The sequence below is a fragment of the Oryctolagus cuniculus genome, chromosome 4, assembly GCF_051225735.1.
Source record: "Oryctolagus cuniculus isolate XC-2025 breed Fujian yellow rabbit chromosome 4, ASM5122573v1, whole genome shotgun sequence".
In the NCBI taxonomy this organism is placed as follows: domain Eukaryota; kingdom Metazoa; phylum Chordata; class Mammalia; order Lagomorpha; family Leporidae; genus Oryctolagus; species Oryctolagus cuniculus.
In genome coordinates, this window is record NC_142870.1 from 92626942 (window position 1) to 92640486 (window position 13545).

The 13545-nt window shown below is 47.6% G+C and overlaps 1 protein-coding gene and 1 pseudogene across 2 annotated transcripts; one reads left to right on the forward strand and one right to left on the reverse strand.

The window, feature by feature from the left end:
- Positions 1-206: 206 nt before the first annotated feature.
- Positions 207-11449, reverse strand: ADIPOQ (adiponectin, C1Q and collagen domain containing). Of its 2 annotated transcripts, XM_008266171.5 has the most exons (3): positions 11383-11449; positions 3901-4122; positions 207-3077 (listed from the first exon to the last, which is right to left on the reverse strand). In XM_008266171.5, the coding sequence occupies exons 2-3, from the start codon at positions 4112-4114 to the stop codon at positions 2557-2559; spliced, it is 735 nt and encodes a 244-aa protein (XP_008264393.1). In that variant the 5' UTR covers positions 4115-4122; positions 11383-11449; the 3' UTR covers positions 207-2556.
- LOC127483005 (U2 spliceosomal RNA) lies at positions 1972-2054 on the forward strand (annotated as a pseudogene).
- Positions 11450-13545: the final 2096 nt, after the last annotated feature.

Below are 13545 nucleotides of genomic sequence, written 5' to 3' on the forward strand. Positions count from 1 at the left end.
TGGGTCAAACCTTACCTACAAAACATCTCAGGTATTTCTCTCAGGAAATTGAACGAATTTTTCCCTTTTCCTTTTTTTTTTTATTACATTCATTTGGATTGGGTTTTCTGTCATTCACCATAGCATCCTAACACACGATTTACTCTGAGTTCGTCATCTCTCTCTAAACCCCATATCTTTCACCAGAAATGAAAACAAGAGTCATGTGAAGCAAATGCTGTTACATTTAATGTTGCACAGTATTCTTACTTGTACATAATAAGGATATGCAAGTGCTTTAATGTAGAAATAACAATCAATGAATAGTAGTACACATAAAAAAGGAAGCATTCAGAAAGTACAACCATAAGCAAAATATTTCTATATCTATATAGGATATTATTCACTCTGGTTTTGCTAAAATGTTTTTTAATGATGCATTTCATTTTATTTGAAAGACAGGATTACAGATAGAGAGAGAAGGAGAGCCAGAGAGAAAGAGAAATCTCCACCTGCTGATTCACTCCCGAAATGGCCGCAATGGCTGGAGCTGGACCAATCCAAAGCCAGGAGCTTCATCTGGGTCTCCATGTGGATGCAGGGCCCCCAGCACTTTGACCATCTTCTGCTGTTTTCCCAGATGCATTAGCAGGGAGCTGGATCAGAAATGGAGCAGTTGGGACTTGAACTGGTGCCCATATGGGATGCAGGCAACACAGGCAGTAGCTTTATTCCCTACACCACAGCACCGGCCCCTGCTAAAATCTTTGAAGAACATCACTCAACTGATCGTCTCCTGGGAGAAATGTTTGCTGTCATCAACCACCTGTCATTAATTTTTAAAATTTTTCTTTTTAACTGACATATAATATTTGCACTTACTTATGGGATAGAGGATTTGAATTTGATATATGTCTCCGTGTATTGATCAAGTCAGAGTCCTTAGCATTTCCATCTCCTGACTTTATTGCTTCTGTGTGTTGGGAACCTTCCAACTTTTCTCCTCCAGTTATTGTGAAATGTGTAATAGCTATAGACTGTCATTACTTACCATGCTGTATAACAGTAGAACCACTTCGCTCACTTATAGCAATGTGGAGAGAACTGAATGACATTATGTTAAGTGAAATAAGCCAGGTACAGGAAAGACAGATACTCCATGTTCCCGCTCATTTGTGGAAGCTAAAACAGTTGATCACAGAAATAGACACTAGAATAAAAATCCCTATTGCCCACAAGGAGAAGGGGAGGGAAGACAGAGAGGGTAGATACTAAGTACCAAAAAAGCCACCTGCAATTCTTGAAGACTAAGAATAAATTCAGGAGGTCCAGTCTTCTGCAATCGTTTTGGGACTCCAGGACAAGACTGGCTTCCAAATTCTTCCCTGAGCTTTGTATTTCAGGTTCAAGCTACCTCTTTGAGGAAAAATTCTTTAAGTGGAAAGCATGCTCATCTCTAAACTCACTGGGAATGATTCAAGCTGTCCCGCTGAACAGCAAGCCAGGGAGCTCCTCAAATGAACGCGCTTTTTGTGGATGAGGAGTGGTTAGATGGAGAGAGTGAGATGGAGCTAATTCTGGGTAGATATGGAATTCGAGAAATTGCTCTTCACATGGCATTCATCAAGGGCCTTCAAGGGATTCGGAGGTGGAGGAAGTGCTGTACTGACCAGGCAGTTGTTCCTAGACCAGAAGGGGGTATCTCCCACACCTAGGGCTCTCACTCAGGGTAAAGCATAAAAGGGCTCAGGAGGCACAGCATGCAAGAAAGGCTTATGGGAAAGAGGTGTCATATCAGAGAAGGCCAGGTGGCCTCAAGAAGTCGGGGAGGAGTTCAGCATGATGGAGATGCTAGCCAGGAGGAAGGGTGTGAGGAGAGACATGGAAAAGAGGAAATACGCAGCAGTGGGGGGACCACTGAGTAGCCTTGAACCACCATCTCTGAGGGAGCTCTGCTAGGTAGGGGAAGTCTTAACTCCTGATGACAAGTCCATTGCTTCTCGGCCTTTTGGCTAAGATCAAGTGTAGTATCTGATGACAAGTCCAGAGGTAACAGACACCTGTCAACACTCCACAGAGTCCATGAGCGTCTACAAAAGGACTCAGTCCATGTCTCTGAGCTTGATTTCCAGCTCTGCCACTTAAAACCCATCGACCTTAGACAATCTGTTAACTCTCTCAGCCTCAGGACCCAGCTGTGAAAAAGGTGCACCTTACAGGATTAGCATGAACATCAGGAGAGGCAGTGGGACACAGCTTTGTCACTGCTGAGTACTTGCTTGTGAAGGCAACTTGGTCGTGTGTGTGAAGCACCTCAGTAAATGTCCCTCTTAGTCTTTTATTACTGCTGCATGAGAGATCTTTGAGACCAGGGAGCATGCCTAGTTTAGAACTGGGTACATAGTGTATCTATTGTTTTGTTTAAAGGTTGCTGCATGGATGAGTTGAGTAAATGAATGAGTAAATGGGTGAACAATGTTCAGAGCCCTCCAACTAGACAATCAACTCAGCCTCCTCACTATGCTGAAAGCCTGCTGACTCTTTGATTGACTTTTGGGCTCATGGCGGCAGTGGTGATCATTCGGTATCATGGTAGAGAAGGAAGCCAGTGAAGATGGAATCGTTGACATTGTCCGCGTAGAGCCCATTGTGGTCGCCATCGCCATACACCTGGAGCCAGACTTGGTCATCCACCTGCAAGTGGAGGAGGACCGAGCCGGAGGCCTGGTCCACGTTCTTGTCCTGGTACTGGTCATAGGTGAAGAGCATAGCCTTGTCCTTCTTGAAGAGGCTGACCTTCACGTCCTTCATATAGACGGTGATGTGGTAGGAGAAGTAGTACAGCCCAGGGATATTGCAGCGGAATTTGCCCGTGGTGCTGTCATAGTGGTTCTGCTGATTGTAGAAGATTTTAGTAAAGCGAATGGGCACGTTGGGGATGGTGACCCGGCCCTCCAGGCCCACGCTGAATGCTGAGCGGTAGACATAGGCACCTTCTCCGGGCTCTCCTTTCCTGCCCGGGCTTCCTGGAAAGCCTCGGGGACCTTCAGCTCCAGTCACTCCGGTTTCACCCGTGTCACCCTTAGGACCAACAAGACCTAGGGAATGAGAAGACCTCAGTGATCCCAGGGATCGCAACTAATGCCTGGGTGGATTGCAGACTAAAACACTGTCCCCATGGCTTCCACCTGCAACCTGCTTGAAGCGATGTCCCTGCCTCCTTCCTCATTCCAGCAGGCTCTTGCAACCCGTGTCACCCGAAGTCTCCACCCTAGCCCTCCCACCTGCCAACTCATCATGTGCTGCTTCAACCAACCACAATTTTGCCCCTCAAACCCCTCTCCCTGGGATGCCCTCCCTTCTCCATTCAGCCTGCCGGTTCTTCAAAGCATCCTCCTAAGACTTGATTGTTAATCCAGGTCTGCACTGAGTGCATTGCACATTCATTCATGTTCAGCTTGGCTTATTTTGAGCAGACTTTCTCACAGTAATCACATAATCTCATGCATTGGACTAGACCGAGAACTCTTAACTAGACCAGGACTTCTCCCAAAGCAGGACTGTGTGTTTCAGGAGGTATACCCTAAGTATGATGGACTACCACTGGTTGAAATGGGAATTGAGTGGAAAGGAAGGAGAACAGGGAGGGGAATATATCGGGAATAGGGATGAGAATAGGGCTGGGAAAGGAGGTGGGGCAGGAGGCGCAGATGGAGAGGAGTCAAAGGGTACTTAGTTGTAGAGGTACCATGTATTCTCACCCCTGAGAGGGCAATCCCAGATCCCCCTCATGTTGCCCATGGGTCACATAAAAGCTTCACTTCTTCCCTGTGTTAATAACTAATGCCTTCAAACACCCTGGAAGCCCTCAACTACCCAGGACAGGTTTCTGATGAAGGAGGCCAAAAATCTTGTTCTTACCTGCATCTCCTTTTTCACCCTTCTCACCGGGGGTTCCATCTCTGCCATCACGGCCTGGGGTCCCATTGTGGCCAGGATGCCCTGGGATGCCTGCTATCCAACCTGCACAGGCCCCTTTGGGTGCAGGAATCAGGACTCCTGGACTTTCGGTCGTGCTGTCCTGCCCATGACTGGGCAGGGCTAAGAGCAGCAGAACAGCTTGCAGCAACAGCATCCTGAGCCCTGGAATGCACACGTGCCCCATCAGCTACGCAAGACAGAGCCCAGCAGCACCCCCAGTCAGCACCCCAGTAGCTGAGCACCTACTCAGGCTCCAGACACCACACAGAGCCCCCTTCTGAGACCTGCTCTCTCAATACTCACCTGTCCCCAGAAGGCTTTTCTGACTATTTCAACCCATTTTGTTCTCTTTCTACCCTGAAATCTGCAATACTTAGCATTATGTCCTGAGTGGAGTATCCTTTTCTCAGCAAAATTGTGAGTTTGGGGATGGGGATGGGGATGACCCTTCCCTAATTTTGCACAGGGAAAGTCCCAGTAGTGGAATTGCCAAGAGTTTACCAGGAACGATGACTCGGATCGCTTCATTCAGCCCTAACATGCTTCTGTCTCTGCTTCTTTTCATCTTCTCCCCCCTCCTCCTTTTCTGTCTACTCTACTCTACCTTCTTTCTCTCCCACTCCCTTTTTTCCTCTTCCCATTGAAAGAATTAAAATTGCAGGCCTAAACCTCCTTTTAAAGCTGAAACCCCGTGGGGCGGGGTTTGTATAGTTTCAGTACCTAATCTTTCACCTGTGTGAGGATGAGGGGCCAAAGCTGTGTAACCCTTGCCTCATCTGTCATTCCCGCTACTGAGATATCCTTTGAATTCCCCACGCGTGTTTTGAGTTTCCTGCGATGTGAGTTAATTTGCTAATGATTTCCCCGCGATGTGAGGTGCTTCGCTAAATGGTACCATGTGGAATGTCTCTGAAAACCCTATAAAAACCCTGACCTTTGACTTCTCGGCGCGGCTCTGTTCCTTCATGTTCAGAGAGCCCCAGCATGCTGGTTCAATAAACCCCTTGCTAATTGCATGAGAGGTCTCTTGGAGTCGTTCATGGGGCAGTGGACATTTCTCGACCCTAACACCATCTCCTGGGTCATGTTGGATCATTTGGCATGTTATGCACATGTGTGTTCTCGTGCATGTGTGGATGAACATAGCCATGTACACACAGAGCTGTACCTTGAATTAGACAACTAGAGACACATTGATAATCTACTGATCCTTTGCCTGGACTGCCTTCAGCTGCCCCTCGTCACTGCTGTTATGGTTTGGATAATAGTCTGCATGTCCTCCAAAGGCCCAAGTACTGGGGGCTCAGTTCCCAAAACTTTATGCTAATGATTCAGAGATGCATGTTAATGGTTAATGGGTTAAGGGCAAAGCTGTGACCTAATACTGGCATCTAGGAGGTGAGTCCAGTGGGAGGTCTGTGGGTCACTGGGTGCCTACCCTTGGAAGGCAGTTCACAGAGACAGCTGGGTATTTAAGCCAGATTTCGCCCAGCTTCCCTCTCTGCATCCTGACTCTCCACATGATTGCTCCTCTCCGCATGCCAAGCCAGTTGCCAGTCTACTGTGGCCACCTGATTTGGAATTGGAAACCTCTAAGGTGTAAGACAAAATACATCCTCCTTCAGAAGCTCCGAAGCATTTGAGTGAAAGTAGCGGAGCGATGACTAACACACCAACCTAATCCCTACCCGCCCTTTAGGAAGGCCTACCTGTCCTGCCCCTTCCAGGTTAGCTGTTCCTCGGATGTATTCCCGAGTGCCCTGGCTACTTTACTATTACACTTCTTGCAAGGACTGGAATTCCCATTTTGTTTAGTTACTTCCCTTTTAAACAACACACGCCCGGGTCAAGCCTACCATACTACTAGCAAAGAATAAGGATTAAATAAAATTTTTATTTGAAGTTCATCTTTTCCAGATTTTTAATATTTATTTATTTGAGAGAGAGAGAGTTCCCATGCGTTGATTCACACCTCAAATGCCCAAAACAGCTGGGGCCAGGCTGAGAACAAAGCAGGAAGCCAGGAACTCAGTCCAGGTCTCCCATGGTGGTGGCAGGGACCCCATGACTTGAGCCAACACCGCTGCCTTCCAGGGTTTGCATTAGCAAGAAGCTGGAGTCGGGAGCTGCAGGTGAGCATCAAACTCTGAGATAGGACACACGCATCTCAACCGGCAGCTTACATGTTAAGCCAAAATGTCCAACCCAATAGATACTTTATAATTAGAAAAAAAGAGAGAGTCAGAGGGAGGGAGGGGAAAAGGGAGGAAGGAATAAAGACTGGAAGGGGGAGGAAGGCGGGAAGGTGGAAGGGACTTGAGATACACACTCTGGGAGCTCCAGCAGAGTCCAAGTTCCCATCTCGGAACTGCCCTCGGCATTGCCTCTGAGAAGAGCGGAATGCCCAGCCCCAGGGACTCCGGCTCCCTCCCAAATTCTGCCTCTGATATCGGGGTGACCTTAGGCCCCCCACATGGGATTGCAGAGGCTTTACCTCCCCACACCCCTTTCCCACTATCACAGAGAAAGAAGCAGGACCTGGGATCCCGGATCAGAGACGTCACTAAGACCCCCTGTGGGTGACGGGTTGGTTAACCCTGAGTCTAATTCTAAACAAGACAGCCCACGTGCATACTTCCGCTCTAGAGACACATGATTTTGCATCCATTTGTTTTCTCTTCCAGATTTCAGGAATTGGGTTTGTCTTCAGGACAGACCTGGGGCTGTGTGAGGGGTGCAGGAAAGAACCTGGTTGGTAGCAATCTTACCCTACAAACATGCACAGGATCTGCAATCCCACTCCTGTGCCCCACACCTGAGGTTCTACCCTGCCCTCTTCCTGTGACACAACCAGCTCATCTTTCACCTTTCTCATATGTGTGCACATATACATGTGTGTGCACGTGGATACTTATACACATTCGGTGCATGCCATGCACATACATAGGAACATGTATGTGTGGATGCACATGTGTATACACGTGTGTTTATATGCATGGGTATATGTGTGCAGGCTTGCAGTGTGTGTATGTGTGCATATGCACCTATGTGTATATGTACTCACATGCCTGTATATGTTCATTATGAATATTGTATAGTTCTTCACAAATGACAGAAAACAATCCTCCATCCCAAGAAATTCTGTTCATTTAAAAAAATTTTAATTTATTTTCACTTTATTAGAAAGGCAGAGAAAGAGAGATACAAAGACATTCTCCTTTTGCTGGCTCACTTTCCAAATGTCCCCAAGAACTAGGTCTGGACTGTGCCAAAGCCAGGAGCCCAGCACACAATCTGGGTCTCCCACATGGGTGATAGCAATCCAGGTACTTGCGCCACCAGCTGCTGCCTCCCAGGGTGCGCATTAGCAGGAAGTCTGATTGGAAGCGGAGAACGGGGATGTGAACCCAGACTCTCCAGTATGAGATGCAGGCATCCCAAATGTGCCAAATGCTCACCCTCGCTGTTTATTTTTAGACACAGTGGAAATTATACTTTATATAGAAACTTATTTCCCTCTTTTCGCATTGTTACTTTCTAGTTTTTATCATCATCATTTTAAAGGTCTGTATGTTCAACCACTAAGTAGATAGAGGCAAAATATGGCCAACCACTTCCTTTTGGTTTTAGCTTATTTTCATTTTAAAATACTGTTTTGTATTTTGTAACAATTTATTTGTGTCTTGATTTAAAGTTCTATCCTTAGATAATATTTGTGTTATGCTCCACACAGGTGTGTGCACGTGTGTGAACACAGGTGTGTTCACACAGAGACCTACCTTGAGTTAGACAACCAGAGACACATTGTTCCATAAGAAAACCCACCGACCCTGCACCTGGACCACTTTCAGCTGCCCCTTGTCACCTGCTGCTATGGCTTGGAAACTAGCCTGCATGTCCTCCAAAGGCCCAGGTACCCTAGCACCTAGCACCCAAAGACCTCGCACTGGGCTCACTTCCTAGCTGCCAATATTAGATCAAGTCTTCACCCTTAACCCATTAGCTTTTTCTGAGATTATTATTCTGTTATGACTTATTTCCAGATGTGAATTACTGGATCAAAAGGAATGAGTATTTGAGCGTCTCTTGACACATATTCCCTCATTGCTGTCTTATACTGTCACCAGCGTGTGTAGAAAAGGATCCACTTTAACAATGCTCGCCAGCTTTGGGTATTCACAGGAAAAATTCTGTTGCTAGTTGAGCGAGCAAACAAACAAAATGTTACCTCACTGCTGTGGTTGGCTCCCTTCAACTACTAATGAGTTTTATGTGTTATTCAAGGCTTATTTCCCAATTTAATTTCCTCATCCATGGTATCTCTGAGTGTTCTTTGTCACTTGATTTAATAGGGACATAGTGTATTTTTTGTCACTTTTGTGTGAGTTCTTTGTAACACCATTTGGTCACATATGCCATGTTATCTCCTTAAGTGTGCAGATAACCCTTTGTAATTTTCATTTTGTTTTGGATTTTTAGGCACAGATGATTCAGTTTTTATTTAGCCCACACTTGTTTTTTGTTTTTTTGTGTGTTTTTTGTTTGTTTGTTTGTTTGTTGTTGTTGTTGTTGTTTTTGCTTCTAAGTGTTAAACAACCAATATCCTTGCCAGAATTTGGCAAACATTCTATTTTCTTCTATTTCTTATTAGCTGATAGATCTAAAACTTCACTCTTTAATTCACCTCTGATTTTTGCATTGTTGTAATCTATGATCTAAAGTACACACATCATTTCCGTTGAAAGCCAACTGTTTATTAATTAGTAATTAATCAATTTTATTAATTTTCCCCTTCCTGCTGAATCTGAATCATCACTTAGCAGAGGTATCACACGCTCTTATAAGTGCAGTAGGAACTGCGAGCCAGACAGGCAGAGGAGAGGCGGGAGGCAGAGACAAACAGGACCCCATCAAGACCCATTGTCCTCACTACGTGTCCTTTGTCGCCCTCTACTGGAAGCGCTCTCAGCAGCTGTTGGAAATCAAATGAGAGTGCACCGGCTTGCTTAGTGCCCAGAGAGGCGAGCTGGATGAGACTGCAAGGGGAAGAGACCAGAAAGGCCCTTTCCCACATAGAGAGAATGCTTGCTCTGAGGCTTTTAAGCTTTCACATGTCTTTAAACTTTTCCGCTATTTGTCGCCTCTTCCCTTTCTCATTGGGCTTTAGCAATACAATTCCTAAGCACATTGAGCTCTAGGCTTCTTTCCTCCAGAAATGAAGAGGGAAGAACATAGGAGACTGCGTTAGTGACCAAAGAGAGACGGGGAGATGAGTCAGGACACGGGGACTGGAAGAGCTGTAAAAGTAGGGGTACTTAGGGGCTTATCCCAAACCCCTGGAGGAAGCCCACCTCAGAGGCTTCTAGAGTTCTCTGATTCCTCGGCCGCCTCTGTGAAAAGGAGAGATCCTGTTCCTCTACCCGAAGGGAACACCACAGCTTTATGGACCGAGTTCTCCACCAGCAGGTGCAACCAGTCTGTGTTCCTGACAGTGGCATGGGGTGAGAGTGCTCAGAAGGGGAGAGAGGACATGAGCACAGCATCCTGGGAAGTTCCTTCCTTGCTCATTTGCTTTCTTTATGGGAAAGGCAGAGACGCAGGTCGACAGGCATTTCCCCTTGGCCACTTCAGTCCCCAAATGCCCACAACAGTCAGCTGTGGGCCAAGTCAACGCCAGGAGCACGGAACTCACTGTGGGTCTCCCAGGCGGGTGGCAGGGACCCAATTACTCAGGCATCACCTGCTGCCTCCTAGGGTGCACACAAGCAGGAAGCTGGAACTGGGAGCAGAGTCGGGACTCAAACCCAGGCACTCCCATAGGAAATGTGGTGTGGGGATCCCAAGTGGCCCGTTAACTGCTGGTGCTCAAAACCGATTTTAGGAAAAAGCCTGCACCCTACCCTCATTCTGGAAAAGCAGCAATTGATACCAAGGGAAGATCAGTGCAGAAGTGTCTAAGCCTCAAAATTGTTCTATTTGCCAATTATTTGTGGGTTTTGCTTAGATGTAACATTTCTACATACAGCATCTTTTATAATTTTATTTTCTGAAAGACTTCTACTTCCATAAGGGAAATCTTTGTTCAACAAAACTAAGGACAATGACCTGAGGCTCAGTTGTACCTATCAAGAAATGCTTGCTTTATGTGGATCACGAAGCTAAAGCCCACCACCGTTTATAAGTGTTTGCCACTTGCACAAGCCTTTCCTCCCATAGCCCCCCCCATTAAATCTCACGAGCAGCCTGAGAGGCGCTCAGGCACCAGGATCTAAGGCCTTAGGTGCAAACACTTTAGCTTCGCCTTAACCTATTTCAGCCTTTTATGTCTGTTGGAGGACTGCATGGCATAAGCCACACAAAAATGCTTAAAATGGTGTCTGGCACGGGCTGATGCTCAATGAGTGTTAGCTCCAGCTGTGCCCATTTTAGAGACAAGGAAAGAGAGGCTTCGGAGACTTGTCCAAGACCCCAGAGCTAAGCAGGGTCCTCCAGAGCCCAGGAGCAGACTCTTGAACAAAACCAGCAGGAGAAAGACAGTGCGGTCACACATTCTGCCTTGTAACATCCTGCCCCTAATATCAGAGAAAACAGCGAAGAAGACCTCGGTATTACAAAGCAAGTGGCCCAGCTTCGTGCTCATCCAGGCTCCGCGAGCGCTCTGGGTGACTGTCCTAGGCCTCCCCACCTCCCCAGTGTCATGCTCTTTGCCTGTAAGTGTGGATATTCATTCTTACCTAGCCTATTTCATGACAGTATTGCAATTAGAGGATAGAACACAGGAAGAAGTATTTTATAAACTGACAGAGGGCTCCATGCATCTAGTGAAGAGAAGGCAAGCAATGAAGTCTTTTCCCAATCTGTTTCTCCACCACCCCTTTAATCTCATTTCCCCCACACAGCTCCAGGAGCTGGGTCTGGATTCCCCCAAACTAAATCTAAGCACCAGAGAGGTTCAATCATTTCTGTCTGAGGATAAAAAGCAGAAGAGGGCAGAGGTGTGATTTGAAATCCGCTGGCACTAGCTCTCCTGCCGTGGATTCCTGCGCTTTTAAAATCTTACAAGGGTTTCGCCACCATGCCCTCAGGAGCTTAACGGCCCCCAGCGTGGCCTCTCACTTCCAGTTTACAATGTATGGGAAAGTCCACTCTGACCTGCTGGAATCTTGGTGGCACCAACAGAATCTTGTGAAATGCAAGCACTGGGTGCCCCTGGGGAGTGGCAGGAGACAGCACTGCAAGGGGCCAAGAGGGTTCCAAGCATGGTGCCAACTCCTCCAGCAGGAACGAGTATTAAAGTGCACAGCAGGCTTGAACATCAGAGCCAAAAGGGATCCCAGGAATCATCTCACCCCTGCCCCCCACCACACACAGGACAGCTTGACGGAGCCCCCACCCAGCCTGGAACATCAGCATTGTTCTTACCTGCGGTAGGAGACTGCAGCCAGGATGGAGGAGGAGATGGGCCAGCCTCAGCAGCCGGTTCTCAAGTGGGCAGGCAGCCCCCACTTCACAACTGTCTTTTCCCATTGGCCAACGCAGCGGGGGTCAGAGGACGATGGGCGGGCACATTGCCCCCTGGCGGCTGTCCCGGGTCCCCACCCCAGGGAACCTGGTGCAACCCAGCTTGGGCTTGGAAAGCCAAGTGGAGCTTCAGTCAGATTCCCAGGCATTGGTCCTATGTTTCCCTCCTACAACAGCAACGGAAGATGGGGTAAGGGTCAAGACCACAGCAAGAAAACAAGATATTTCTGCACCCAAGAGAGAAGCTTTCTCATGTACAATGAATTTTCCAGTGGTCCAGGGAGCCTTTCTCCCATAGATTTTTTTCCCCAAAGACTCAGGGACGGCCAATATGGCTCCGTGTGCATGAGTAAGTGTGAGACTGAGTTTTGGGCACTGAGCACTCCGGAGGCGGAAGCATCAGAACGGCTGCGACATGGGACGAAACGGGACACATGTGCCACCCCCACGCTCAGACTCTGCGTTTAGGAAAGACCTTGAGTGTTAATCACAAGAACTGATGTGCAGAGAAGTCCCTGGGGGGCCCCCGTGTAATTCAAATCTAATCGAACAGAACATCTACGTACAATGTGATATTGGAAAATCATCTTCCAAGATTTTTGGTTCCAAAATTCAGGATAAGACTTTGGAAGCTAACTCTGTGGTGTGTGTGGGAGCCCCCACTTTGCCAGCACCTTGTCCCTGATCTGCCTACTGGGGAAGCCAGCTGGGGGAGACTGGAAGCAGCCTGGGGGTCCAGCAGCTCCAACCTGTTAAGTGTCCTAGAAAAGGCTTGGGCTTGGAGCAGACACATTCAGCACCTGAGGCTCTTTCTTGGCAAACCCGTGTCTCGTTTCTGAGGGGTGGGATCAGAGCCGGTGCCTGCAAACCACAGATTCTATTGAAATCAATAATGACTCTGGCCAGGGCTCAGGATGCCAGCAACAATTTCCAAAGGACTTTCAGCAACTGAATGTTCTTAGGCAGAGGCTGGGCAAGTGCCTGCCTGTCGCCAATGGCAGCCTCCGCTGGCCACAGACAGCCTGAAAGTCCACCAGTAAAGACAGCGCTTTCTCCGGAGCCAAGGCCTCCTGCTACTACACAGATATTTCTAGAGAAGTGACCTGATGCCACTGAAATTTTCCAAGGGCCCCTGACTTACTAAGGCCCTAGGAAAAGGGTTCTGTGTAGTCTAGCGTGCGGGTTGGATCACAGAGAAAACAAAGAAACTGCAGTGAATCTCAATTCGATCATCGTTCATTTTTATTGCAGCATTTTCTTATTTACTGTTGGGTCCCGTTACTGTCTGCTGTTCCGTATTGGAATGTTGACTTCACAACAGCAGGGGCTTTGCTTAGTTTTAAAAAATAATCTTATAATTCCATTTTGCTTTTGAATTAAGATTATTTATTTATTTAAAAGCCAGAGTTACAGTGAGAGAGGGAGAGACAGAGAGAAAGAGATCTTCCATCTGCTGGTTTGCTCCCCAAGAGGCTGCAACAGCCAGGGCTTAGCCAGGCTGAAGCCAGGAGCCAGGAATTCCACCCAGGCCTCCACATGGGTGCAGGGACCCAAGCACTTGGGCCATCTTCTGCTGCTTTCCCAGGTGCACTGCCAGGGAGCTGGAATGGGAGCAGAGCAGCCGGGACTCAAAGTAGCCCTCTGATGTGGGATGCCAGCATTGCAGGCAGCAACTTAACCCAGCAGCCGCAGGCACAGCTGGGCGTTCCCTGTTGTAAGCACCATCCCCTGGAACCCGTGTGCCCTAGGACCTGATCTGAGGTAAGCAATGCTAAATGTGAAGTCAAGGAATACATGACCGTATTCCACCCATCCTTGGAGACAGCTATGATTATCCCCCATTTCACAAATAAAGAATCCAGAGTTCCAGGATGATTAGCAACTTGTTGAAGACAAAGATAAAGATTTGAACCAAGATCTGTCTCATTACAACACCCATAGGCTCTCCAACATCTCATGTCCTTCACCCTTCTGGTGGACGGTGAGACCCCGACACCCATGGGTGCTTCAGGGTAGCACTAAAACTATGTAACGCGAACTCTATGGGAATGCAGCTCGTTCGGG

Coding starts and splice junctions, on each gene's coding strand:
- ADIPOQ (XM_008266171.5), bottom strand. CDS start 4,114: ATGCTGTTGCTGCAAGCTGTTCTGCTGCTCTTAGCCCTGCCCAGTCAT. Junction 3,078..3,900: donor GGGTGAAAAAGGAGATGCAG/GTAAGAACAAGA, acceptor CTCATTCCCTAG/GTCTTGTTGGTCCTAAGGGT.